Raw genomic sequence first — 12,770 nt, forward strand, 5'->3', positions numbered from 1 at the left:
GTTTTTGAGATTTTTCAGGAATTAATTTCAGATTGGGCCTTAGGCCTAACCCAAAATTCCAACAAAATCCTCTCTGTTTAGAGACAAGAGAAAAGAGCCAATGAGCAGCAACCAAGGGTACCGGTGCTTGGAAAGTGGCCCGACAAACTCTTCACTGATAAGGACGGGAATTTATGGCCAAGCAGCCACGGAAATGACGAAGAACGAGGTGCAATGAACGATGCACAACAACCACGGGCACACAACGGTGTGTTGCTTGAACACCTGCGGACATGAGGTTTAGTTGTGATAACTTTTATGGTACCCTGGTACTCCCTAGAAAAGGTTAGGAGTCCCAAGCCAATCCGTCCGTCCATCTGTTAGACCTTTCGTCTATTGTGATTTGGACTTTGACGAGCGTCTCCTAATCGACCATGGACTGCACGCCGCTGCTTGATCGATCGAGTTCCATGCTCCATGTACGGGTGGACAGGACCGATCAAGGTTTGCAATCAGTGGCTTGGGCCGGCCGGCGTGCTACTCCTTGGACTAAATCTCCTAGCCATCGAAGGCAAATCTCGCCGCCTCAATATCTGCAGCCGTAATTAGCTGCGTTTATCCGGTTATCCCCTGTTAATTGACTTCGTAATAATGATTTTACCCCACAAACGACGGTACTCCCAAGTATTGATCGATGGTACTTCCCGGTTGTTACCTTGGAGTACAGGTAAAATCTGTCCGTGAGATTAGATGAAACTAACGGCTTATATTAATTTGTGGGTACTGTAAAAGTGCTCTTAGTTGTTGCTTCCGTGAAGTATCGGTGCTAATGATACCAGCAGGCGAGCCCTTCAGCTTGTGTTTGCATCCAAAAGGAGCCCGGTAGGAGGATGAGAAGGCGTCGTCCAAAAAATTGTTGAGAACCTTGGCTCAGGGCTATTGGAAGGTAGGAATCGATCAACGGTGTTTATCCATTTCATGCGTACTCTTTTCTTTTTCAAAATACAAGCAAATGTGAGTGCCAGAGGTTAACACTGGGCAAATGCACCTACTAACAATTATGCAGAGTTAGTTTAAAGACACGAAACATTGTATGTGTCATTTAACCGTCGACTCTTAATGGCAGGGAGAGTCGATAAAGACTCTACTATTGTTGATGTCCTTATCTCTCGCGAGCACATGACAATACTCAAAATACTCTGTATAGGTGTATGCACTTCTACACCGAAAGCTAACCGTTATTCCAGCTCGGTGTTTACATCAGCTCTATTTTCTTTTCTTTTTTGGGGAAACGTCTGACTTTATTGATTCAAGAAACATAGTACAGAAGGATTGACAATACTGAAACAAAAACCGACAACAAAGACCCCTGATAAAACTAAAGGTTAAATCAAGATTATTCAAAGTCAAAATCGCTAGATTCACTATCTGTATTGACATTTCTCCATGTATATGGTGATGAAACTTGCAGAAGAGCGGACACGCACAAGATAGACTAACCTCATATGTTTTGACTAGCCGCATGAGTCGCTCACCTCAAACGATGAGAATCTAAGATTGTTGAATATGTTGTGCCCAGGGGTACATCCCTTGCAAGTCAGGTTGTCGAACCATTGATTTGGCGACGCCGTCATCTGCACTTCCAGGATGCAGTCGCACGGACATAATAGCTCACAAAAGAAATACATAAACTACTGTTGCCAGACGTTTATCTGTGATTTTCCATCCTCTTGCGATCTCAAATGGCTATCGGAAACGAAGGAACCGACAAAAATCACAATTTTGACGACGCTGCTTTTTTGGCGGTAGGATTCCTCACATACATCATCAACGTTGTTCGGTTGTCGGTTTTAACCTCTGTTTGTGACGCTTTCAGACCGAATAGGCCGAACATGCGCACAGGAAAACGATCCCTTCTGTAGACAGGCCTGGTTCCAGCGCTGGGCCGAAGTGTCAAAGGCCCAAAACCTACATATAGCCGCCTCATGACTCCATTCTTCGTGCGTCCTGATTATTCCGGTGAGTTAGGCCCTGTTTGTCTGTTGACTTGGTCCAGCCAAGTTCCGTGGAAGGCGATACGCGCCTACGATCCGCAGACCAAAGAAGAGAAAAAGCATCGTGAGGCGCCACCGTCTCTCGTCTCGTAGCGATACGGCCCCTCAACCGCCACCATGTGATCTGCCATTGGCCGTTTCGATACGTACGGCACGAACACAGCTGTTCCCGCACGGCAGCACGAGTCCGGCGACGTGTTCGTAGCCCGCGGGCTTGGCGTATACGGGAAGTCTACCTCGCGCCGTTCACGGGCTTGTCTGCATCCTGGTGTGATAGCTGTGCCTCCACTCAATTTTTTCTATTTGATCGGCGTATTCGTACAATCGTACTTCAGATTCAGGCCTCACAATGTGTCATACGGGGACAGGACGCATCTTTCTCTTGACATAACGCCGTGTCTGCCGTGGCAAGATGTTGAAAATTTGAAATAAAGAGCGCGACCATGTGTGTGTTTTAAACTCACTTGCTTGTGGCGCTGTGTTCATGAGGGAAACCAACTTGAATTTGGACTGCTCTTCGACTTTTTCTTATTATTGGAAAACTGAAATAATGCTAGTCCGAGGAAGCCCAGCGTGCATGAAGAGGAACAAATTGGAGGAACACTAGTTACACGCACTAATTGGACCAGACTAGAATGTCTTGAAACCTGGAAGACGTTTTGTACTACTCGATATGTGACACCTGACCGGCCAATCGCATTACTATAGTGTTAACCATCGCCGTCCGTGTGAAAGAAAAAACATTAACCAATGTGATAGAGTTAACCTCGATTTTGATTGTCAAACTACATGCATGCAATTTGGGCAGTGGCGGAATTTAGGCCTTTCCCGTTGAGGAACAGTATTAGAGATTGATAATCTCGTTTTTTTTCAGATTGATACTGTCGCAGAGCATTCCAATCTCCTTTCAAAATTACAGCTCGCAAGCACCGTCGCATACTCGCATCTGCTCCACCTATAAATACCCCTCGCTCTGCACATTGAGCTCTGGAACAAACTATCATCAGTAACTCGCCCTGCCGCGCTCTCCCCGGCAAGGCAGCAAGTACAAAAACATTCCCCGCAATCTCCCGTCCCCTTCCGGTGGATCGTGCATAAATCTACGTGCGTCAATGGCGGCGAGCATTCTGTCCCACGTCGTCTCCGACCTCTGCATCGGGAAGCCGGCGGTGCGCGTCCTGCCGCAGTCGACGCCCATCGCGGCAGCGCTCGCCACGCTCCGCGCCGGTGCCGACCCCTTTGTCTTCGTCGACGCCGCGCTGCCCTCGGGCGCGAAGGCGCAGCAGACGACAGCCGCCACGGTGGTGTCCGTCAAGGTCAGCGTCGCGGAGATCCTGTGCTACGTGTGCGGCGACGATGGCAACCTCGGCGACCCAACGGCCGCGCTCGGCCGGCCCGTGTCCGTGCTCACGGCCGCCGTCGGCGATCACGCCGTCACCCGCCGAGTGGACGCACAGACCAGGTACGTACAAATATAGAGTCGTGATAGCCGTCGCCGTACGTAGCTAAACTTTGCTATCCACCAGCCGTACCTACTACCAAAGGACGATTTTTGGATTGAACTGTACGTTTGGTCAAACTTTGCAGCCTGCTGGACGCCATCGACGTGCTGCTAGCCAGCAACGCGCACAGCCTGGTCGTCGCGCTCCACGGCCACGCGCGCGCCGGCCGCAAGCAGAAGCACCATCATCTTCTTCTTCACAACGTCTCCTCTTCTGCCGCCGACGCCAGCTACTGCGTGCTGACGCAGGAAGACATCGTCCGGCACCTCTTCGGCTCCATCTCCCTCTTCGCGCCGGTGGCGTGTCTCACGGTCTCCTCCCTGGGACTCGTCCGCGGCCGGGACGCGGCCCACGCCGTCCACGTGGACGCCGACGCGCTCGACGCCATCCCGCTCCTGCGTAGATCCATGGCGCACTGCACCGCGGCCGTGGCGGTCGTGGCCGACGGAGACGCCCTGGTCGGGGAGATCTGCCCGGGCGTGCTCGGCGCGTGCGACGTCGAGTCCGTGTCCGCCGCGTTCGCCGCGCTCTCGGCGGGCGACGTCATGACGTACATCGACTGCTACAGCTCGCCGCCCGAGTTCCTGCTCCGCTCCATCAGGGCCCAGCTCAGGGACAGGGGGCTCCACGCCATGTGCGACCTCATGGACGCCGCGCACGACGACGACGACGTGGCATCATCTCTGCCCTTGACGCCGTCGTCGTCGTCGTCGTCATCGGCAACGTCGTCTGATGACGAGTGCTGGCCGTTGGTGGCGCGTACGAGACGCGCGAGGAGGGTGTCGTCTTCGGGGAGCTTCCGGTGGAGGTCAACGGAGGACGTGGCGGCGTGTCATGGGGGGAGCTCGCTCGTGGCCGTCATGGCCCAGGCGCTCGCCCACCGGGTCGGACACGTCTGGGTCGTCGATGAGACCAGCGGCGTGCTTGTCGGTGTCGTGAGCTGCGCCGATGTGCTTGCTCTGCTCCGCGAGCATCTCCGCCGTGAGTGCGATTCAGATGATTTCTGAATGTGATCGATCATCGTAGACAATGTTTTTTGGGGCAGTGAAAATGTATGGCTAGAGCCCGAAGTTTTTTTTTAGAGCATGCACAACTGTCTTATCTCAGGTGTGACACGTCAATTATAAAAAACAACAAAACATGTTGTACAATGGGTTATTTTTTAGTGTTATATTTTAAAATTAATGCTAAGATGAATAAAGTTAACTAATAAATGCTAAGAAAATGCAAAATCTAGTATAATGGAAAATTTGGTTTATCTTTGCCTTATCATTCTTGTAAAGAGATCATCTCTTAATTAAGAGAAGGCTTGTGATTTTTCTTTATTTCTTTCTCTCCCACGTCAGATTTTATCCTATGTGACATCGATAAGAGAAGGCTGACGTCACCACATTGCCCACGCCATTAGATGTAGAGCCCGGAGTTGGATAGCTGTTTCCGTTTCTCTCGATTTCGAATTCGAAATGACGCAAGTTTGTTTCAAAAAACTGAAAGGAAGTTCGGTCCACGAGCTATATACAATACTCTCTCCGTTCAACAAAAGATATCTTAACTTTGTCCAAATCTGAATGTATCTATACACTAAGTCATGTCTAGATACATCCAAATTTTGACAAACTTAAGACATCTTTTTTTTTATCGGGAACTTGAGACATACGAGCTAAGCTATAGAAAGTCCAGCTTTTTTTCTGCGGGATATAAAGCTATTTCGGCATCAGCCCAACAACTACTTAACATGACTCTTGGCCTATAAAAGGCCCACGTAAGTCTTTTCTGGTTTGTATTCGGCCCCTATGTAAGGGCACATAAAATCGGATCATTTATTTAGGAAGAATTAACTGGCCTTTTACTCTCAGTTCGTCAAATAGATAGTCCTTCTCACAAAAAAAGAACACAGCAAATCTAACTACCTATGCATTTAATTAATTGGTGGGCGTGCGCATGTCTTGGAACTTCTTAGAACTCGTTCGGCAACTCTTATTTCAACATTTTTGGCATGATTTTATTTGGTTTAATTTGCATTATAGATTCTAAAATCATGTTTGTCTGCCACGCGCCCATGCGGATTTGTAAAATGCGAGATAAATTCAGAGTGTCTTTTCGGGGGAAATTAGGGTTAATTATAGAAGCAATTCCATAAAGTTTCAGATTGAGTTCTTGTATCCAATTTTATGCTAGCCAACCAAGTTTATGTAGCGTCTGCTTTAAGGAAGCGACAGCACCCTCTTCGTGCTTATCTTAATTATATGGTCGTGCGTATCCGGTAGTTCTTGACGAATTTAATTGCCAAGAGAGCACTGGAGTAAGCAAAAGCAGTTCAATTGTACAACACTACCGATCAGAATTCACGCCTCCCTCTTAGCCATGCAACCATGAGTTAAAGCGAGCTGGCCTGGTATTGCAGCAATGGAGAGGCAATGCGGTACTGCAGTCCCAGAAGGTTTGAACTCTTTGGGATCGAGTCAAGAATGTGGACCGGGTTGCTGGAGAAGGGCTAAGAGCAACTCTAACCGTTACCGAATCCGAGCATCTGAAATAACCGAGTTCAGATCAACTGAATTCGAAAATTTGGTACCGTCTCTCTTCCAGTAGAACAGATACTAAATAGTAAAACCGAACAAAAGAGAAGTTTGAAACTTCGCGAAATCCCTATAAATAGGGGGTTGGTTCTTCGCAATTCACATCGCAGATCGTCGGAGTTCGTCATTCGGCCACATACGTAGTTTTACTACATCTACTAGTTCTACATTTACCAAAAATTTAGCTAAATTAGAGGAGCAAACACCCAAAAACACTCCTCGCCGGCTTCCACACCCCCCCCCCCTCCCGAATGCTTGCTTACTCATCATCCGGAAGGACAATGACCGGGAGAGCTGCCGTCACCGGAGGCTCGGGAGCGGTCGTAGGCCGCCGTGAGCTCCTCCGTGGCGAGCCAGCGCGGGTCGTCTTTGGTGATTGAGAGCTTGGAGGCCTCTTTCGCGCGCACGATGTCCTCGGGGTCGAACCCCGCCTCAGCCGACTATCTCCACTGACGAATCGGAGGAGAAAAAAGAGGAGGGCGGAGCCAATCCCGCACTGATGTGTGGTGGACGCCGCTCGAGCTCCCCTCCCTGATGGCGTTGTAGCGGCGGTCGAGCTCAGCCGCTGAGGCCGGCTCACTTCTCCCACTTGCGGGCTCCCCACCTGCAGCCAGCCTCGGACTAACGGTGCCGGAATTCTTCCTTGGCGATCCCCTCGTCCAGTGGATCCCGTTGTAAGTTACAGAGAAGCTCCCGTCGTTTTTTTCTTCAGATTCTTCGGTGGCCTGATAGCTGACGCAAGATGCAACGGGGCCAACAAAAAGTCGATCCCCTCGTCCAGTGGCTCCGCTCCATACGGCCATATTCCAGACTCCAGAGCCCCAACGGCCAAACGTACAACACGAAATGCCCGTGCCAGCACGCAGCCGCCGCGCGCCACAGGACCCCCACTTCAAAAGTACAACACGAACGCGAGTCGGGGAAGGGTGGCCGCAAAACGGTAACGGTCGGGCGAAGCAACCGCGCCGATAGGGCCGGACGTACGTACGCGCGGGCGATCGGAGCTCCCGGCCGCGCACATGGGAAGGGGGAAAAAGACGCGCAACAGGGGAGATGGTAAAACAGTGCGACTCTGCGGCCGTATCCATGATATCTTCACGACCGGTTTTGCTGCCATCCTTGATCATTGCCATCTTTTCCTTTCAGATTTGGATCCGGAGATGTTCTTCCTTTGCTTGCCGTTCTCGATCCAGAGTTCCCGACAGCTCGGAGAGGTAGCCCCGGCCGCATGTTGCGCTCCTCAGCCCTCTGAAAGTCTGAAGTACAGGGGGAAACCGAATTCGTGTGGGTTTGGGGGTGTCGTAAGTCCAGAAAATCAGAATACATGATGGCTTAAGCTGATATAAGATACTGTTATCGTTTTATGTGGCGATATATGTAATGCGTGTTTGAACCTACATATAGTCAATACGTTTAGCAGCGGAATTAAGCATTGTGAACGACAGTGAGCAAGGCAAGGCCACCGTCGATCATGTGGCAATAGTCTAGCTACGTTATAGTAACAACAACCCACAAAACGGACAAATTGGTCAGTCACGAGCTGAAGCGATCTAACCAGAGAATTTTCCTACCACTGTCCAGTGTCCACACTATAAATCCAGCCACCAGCCTAGCTAGCACCCTGCTCGTGCATTCCCATTGTCTCCACGTTCCCTTTGTGCAGAGCGCAGCTCTCTGAGCTCTGGGCATTGGGGGCTGGGGCTTCTCGAAGGCTTAAAGCTAGGTGGCCGTGACCCAGAAAGAAGCACACTGCTCTCGTACACACGAGGCTGCAATAGCTGCGTTAGCCACGGTAGAAGCGCTGCGCTCATCACAAATGGCCGGCGGCTCCGCCTGCTCAGGCTCTCCGGCTCCCTTATCGACCAGCTTTGCTCGGCTCGCTTCTCTCCTTTCTGCGGCGTCCATCTTCGTTGCCGCGGAGGCCGGGGCGGCGCACAAGGTGGTCGACCCTCAGTGGCATCAGGCCACCGCGACCTGGTACGGCAGCGCCGACGGCGACGGCAGCGATGGTAAGCCCTCCCTCATGTCTGTATCCCTGTTACTCTGGTCCAAATATATTATTGGTCACGAAATTTCAAGAGCATTACAAGTTCAGGGTTTCGCGGAGTCGTAGTACCTTGTAGAATGCATAATTGTAGGATGCATTGCGCCATTAATGGCTCAGTGTTCCTTATTTGTTTTCGATCATCTCCGTTGATGACTACACTTGCGAGTAGGAAATGTGATAATGCATTGGATCCAGCGACCCGTATAGTGTGGGTTACGTTTTCTTTCTTTTGAGAATACGCTTCTAGCCGTTGGCACATTTTGGCGCCACGTCGCCATATCCCTACAGAGGGGACACGAGGAATTCTTGCGGACCCAAGTGCACATTCCGGCACAAGTGTGTCTAGTGAAGAGGCGGACTTTAGTCTTAAACATTCGGGTATATTATTGAGGCCGGCACGCGAGCGTCGTGCTAAAGGTGCTTGCCATCAACCAGTCGATTTTTCTACAAACCAACAAGAAACTATCGGTAGTCGGTACAGATCAATTTTAGCCTACACGCGCCGCCGGTATATCTACCACCTGACAGGCTGACACAGCATAAACAGCATGCAGCTAGGAGAAAAAGTAACTGGAGAAAGAGTCAAAATTTGCACTGGCGCCTCTGTAGATGTGCAAGAAGGCGCACCTCTAAGATCTCAGTCATCTGAAAACACTGAAACTCAGTGATCAAGGCAGACACTTTCCTTGTCTTTGTCTTACCGTTAACGCATCTCACAATGAATCCGCACGCAGTTCATGTCCTTGATACAGATGTGCATAGATGCAGCCATTTGCAGTGGTCTCTGAAAGTGAACATCTATCTTATCTTACGCCACTTACTCTAGCTTTACTTCGTGGAAGACGTCCGATTGGTGTCCAATTCCCCCACACAAATGCTCTTTCGCTGTTTGTTGGCTAGTGCCGTTACTAGATCTGACCTGCCAGGATCGACGTTCCTTCTCCAAATTAACGTCTTCCTCTTCAGGACCACGGTCGATCGGTTGGTCGCACGTGCAGGCAGCCAGCCGTAAAACTCGAGTTGTAAAAGCTAGTAGCACTTAGACACTTACTAATTGTCTACATACATGCATGTGTGAACGTGGATACGTACATTAATCCATGCAGGCGGCGCGTGTGGGTACGGGACGCTGGTGGACGTGGCGCCGATGAAGGCCCGCGTGGGCGCGGTGAGCCCGGTGCTGTTCAAGGGCGGCGAGGGCTGCGGCGCGTGTTACAAGGTCAGGTGCCTCGACGCCGGCATCTGCTCGCGCCGCGCCGTCACCGTCATCGTCACCGACGAGTGCCCCGGCGGCTACTGCTCCTCGGGCCGCACGCACTTCGACCTCAGCGGCGCCGCCTTCGGCAGGCTCGCCGTCGCCGGTCACGGCGGGCAGCTGCGCAACCGAGGAGAGATCTCGGTGGTGTTCCGCAGGTACGTGAGCGCCCCTGAATTCCGATCGAGGCACAACTTGTTGCTCGACTTACCATTTCACTAAAACTTTCTTTTAGCCTCTGAAAGAGCATGCAACACTGTTACCGGCTTACAGCGCATGTTAGATTAGTGGTCAACGAACAGAGCTAGCAGACGAAAAATATGTACCGCTTACCTTCCGTCAATTTCAATACGTCTGACGGTTTAACCACTTGAACTCTGTCAAAATGTATCTGTGGCAGTACTGTATTAATTTGTCCCGGCCGGCCGCAATGGTCCCGCGTAGAGTAGAAACAAAGTTTGTCGAATGCTCAACGGCACTGTCAGATCTGACTTAGCTTTGCTACCGATCGAGGACCACGTACGGGGTTTCACCGTTCACATGCCGTGGCAGCCTCCACTAGTGGTAGGATCTTGGACAACAATTCCCCTGTCCCGACTCCCCGAGTAGTCACGCTGCACGCACGCCAGCTTCTAACATTCACTGCCTAGGAAACTCTGGTCGCATGCCAAAGCGAGCTACCGGCTTCACACTTGTCATGTTCGTTTAGTTCATACACTAGTGTGTGATGAAATAAACAGTTACAGTTTGACTGGATTAAATTGCTCATGAGTGCGGCATGCGCGCGTCTCCTTTTACAGGACGCCGTGCAAGTACCGGGGGAAGAACATCGCCTTCCGCGTGGTCGAGGGATCGACGAGCTTCTGGCTCTCGCTTCTGGTGGAGTTCGAGGACGGCGACGGCGACATTGGATCCATGCAGCTAAAGCAGGTAAACCAAAATCTCCATCTCATCATGCGCACCTTTGCATTGCCGTTGCCTTTTGGTACGATCACCACTAAAAAAAACAGACAGAATAATCGCTCTTTTTTTTGAAAGGAAATAATCGCTCTTGTCACCTACTCCTTTTTAGTGGTGGTAGACTCGCAGTAGCATGGAAATGGTACGCCAGTACAATTGGACGGTGGGTTGCTGAAAATGTAAGAGCCATGCACGAGCAGCGCAGCAGTGCGTGCATGTGACTGGATCACTCTTTCTGCAAGTGACTGGGGGACATGAAAGACGTTTCCTTGCATGGTGGATGCTTGGATATAGATAGGCACCTCCACGAGCCACAGCCCATAATTAATAAGTAGGCTTGCTGATTCTATAGCTTACATTTTGTCTTTGGAGCAAACTTCTCATCTGCGCGGTTTGTCCATTAGTGATAACTTATCTCCGTCGAATCACACATGTGTTTTGCCTAGCTAAAAATGATGAAAAGATAATAGAGTTCACTATGATGCTGTCTCCTCTTTTTTTTTTTTTTTGAAAAAGTGATGCTGTCTCCAAATAGTTCCAATATATGCATCCACGTCTAGTTACCTTCGGGCAGCAGCTAGCACTTTAGCTGACTGCCGAAATCACGTGCCCCGTTCATTCTTCCAGAAAGGCCATACCTTACCCAGCCCTATATATAGCGATGAATATGCGATGCTCGTTGCCGTGTCCCCTGCTTTTCAAATGATGCTAATTGCTATCCCTCTCAACAGAGCCTCACTCGTGGAGACTAATCAAGAAACCATCCCAAAAGTCCCATTCCACTACCACCAGCACTACCAAACATTATCTGCTTGCTAGGTATCAGATCAGTCACCATACATTCATGCACTGACTGTCTGACTGTATTCAAAATGATTTCTGAACCACGTTTGATATTCGCGATGCACCGATGCAACACAATAAAGGAGTTCATCTCAAGTATTCACCTTTTGTTTTGCTACAAACGTTTCAAGTTTTGAATTTTGCAGCTCTACTACTGATCTCAAAAACTTTCACTATGCATGCAGGCAAAGTCGGCACAGTGGCAAGACATGAAGCACATCTGGGGTGCCACCTGGAGCCTCACGCCAGGCCCACTCATTGGACCATTTTCTGTTAGGTTGACAACCCTGACTACCAAGAAGACCCTCTCCGCTCAGGACGTCATCCCAAGGAATTGGACTCCCAAGGCTACCTATACGTCTCGCCTCAACTTCATATAAAAATGACGGGTGTATGTGTAACATGTTGGCCTTGCATCAGTGGAGTCCCACGGTCTTGTTCAATTTGTCTGTGGTTGTGTGTAGTTAATTCGTTACTATGAGATAGAGGTGTTTGGGTTAGAATGTGTACCCTAAACCCTAGTAGGAAGCCCTCTCCGAACTGGAGAGAGAGCGTGATGAGTCAGCATTCACTCCGTGGTGATGTTGTTGCAGTATTGCCTATGTCTATTAGATCATGTACGTTTCTATACTCATCAATCCATTTTGTCTGTATCATTACATTGCGCCCTCTTCACTGTTGGGTTTGTTCAAAGCCAACATTGATAGTGCCGTATCTCGCACAGGCATCTACATCTATTGTTCAGCTCAGCTAATGTTTTCTTTAATTGAGCTTCAGTGGTTGTATATGAAGACATATCTGATCAGCTATTGTGGAGTCTATTGTGCGCTCCGTAGCGTTGGTTTTGGCGAACGATGTCTTGGATGTCGCACAACCTAGAGTTGCTTCAACTTGTTTGGAAGTTGTGAATAACCTAGAGTGGTGCGGCTAGGGTGCTATCTTTAAGATGATTGGCAAGAGATGAGTTTTGAGAAGAAAAGGAGGTACAAATCATACTAAATGAGAAGACATCATAACATTGGACGAGTTGTGTGTATCATGTCCGTACAAGTTGCACCTGCTAACTTTATAAGTTTGAAAAGCCGCATGATCAACTCGCCCTCTCTTGGAGCCCACACTGACTTCTTTGTCAGGGGAAGGGAGCGAGGAAAAACATGTGGATGCACAAACAAATAGATAGGGGTCACACGGGACAATGAAGGGATCGATCCTTTCGGTGGCTTCGCATTGACGCAAAACAAAAGACATATTCCTTTCACCCGAAATTAATTGTCGCCGGTTTAGTACAAAGTGGGAGTGAGAAAAATAAACATTTGGTTTTGCTATTTCTCTTGTAACAGAGAAATACAATTTCTAAGTCATCGCTAAAAACCATTTGATGTAAACATGAAGTTCATATAACTACGGCAGGTTTGATAAGATCTTGATTGGACCATACGAGTATCGACTGCGAAATAACTAATTTAGACTATCTAAGAAGTAGTCACTTTAAATGTTTTAGTTGATTAGAAAGGCATCAGGCTAGAATGCACAATCAGAGCGAACACTGGT

General features: G+C 49.4%; 2 protein-coding genes across 2 annotated transcripts; both read left to right on the forward strand.

Annotated features, from left to right (window-relative positions):
* Positions 1-2,924: 2,924 nt before the first annotated feature.
* On the forward strand, positions 2,925-4,793 carry LOC100825221 (CBS domain-containing protein CBSX5). Its single transcript, XM_003572701.3, has 2 exons — positions 2,925-3,495; positions 3,621-4,793. Exons 1-2 carry the CDS (start codon positions 3,146-3,148, stop codon positions 4,540-4,542), a joined length of 1,272 nt encoding a protein of 423 aa, XP_003572749.1. The 5' UTR covers positions 2,925-3,145; the 3' UTR covers positions 4,543-4,793.
* A 2,928-nt stretch (positions 4,794-7,721) lies between these two features.
* On the forward strand, positions 7,722-11,950 carry LOC100825525 (expansin-B16). The gene is made up of 4 exons (XM_010237462.3): positions 7,722-8,123; positions 9,268-9,574; positions 10,217-10,346; positions 11,405-11,950. The coding sequence occupies exons 1-4, from the start codon at positions 7,931-7,933 to the stop codon at positions 11,597-11,599; spliced, it is 825 nt and encodes a 274-aa protein (XP_010235764.1). The 5' UTR covers positions 7,722-7,930; the 3' UTR covers positions 11,600-11,950.
* Positions 11,951-12,770: the final 820 nt, after the last annotated feature.

The sequence above is a fragment of the Brachypodium distachyon genome, chromosome 3, assembly GCF_000005505.3.
Source record: "Brachypodium distachyon strain Bd21 chromosome 3, Brachypodium_distachyon_v3.0, whole genome shotgun sequence".
NCBI lineage: Eukaryota > Viridiplantae > Streptophyta > Magnoliopsida > Poales > Poaceae > Brachypodium > Brachypodium distachyon.

Excerpts from the sequence above, each read along its gene's own strand:
- LOC100825221 (XM_003572701.3), top strand. The coding sequence starts at position 3,146 with ATGGCGGCGAGCATTCTGTCCCACGTCGTCTCCGACCTCTGCATCGGG. Across the intron at positions 3,496-3,620 it reads CGAGTGGACGCACAGACCAG|CCTGCTGGACGCCATCGACG; the intron begins GTACGTACAAAT and ends CAAACTTTGCAG.
- LOC100825525 (XM_010237462.3), top strand. The coding sequence starts at position 7,931 with ATGGCCGGCGGCTCCGCCTGCTCAGGCTCTCCGGCTCCCTTATCGACC. Across the intron at positions 8,124-9,267 it reads CGACGGCGACGGCAGCGATG|GCGGCGCGTGTGGGTACGGG; the intron begins GTAAGCCCTCCC and ends TAATCCATGCAG. Across the intron at positions 10,347-11,404 it reads GATCCATGCAGCTAAAGCAG|GCAAAGTCGGCACAGTGGCA; the intron begins GTAAACCAAAAT and ends CTATGCATGCAG.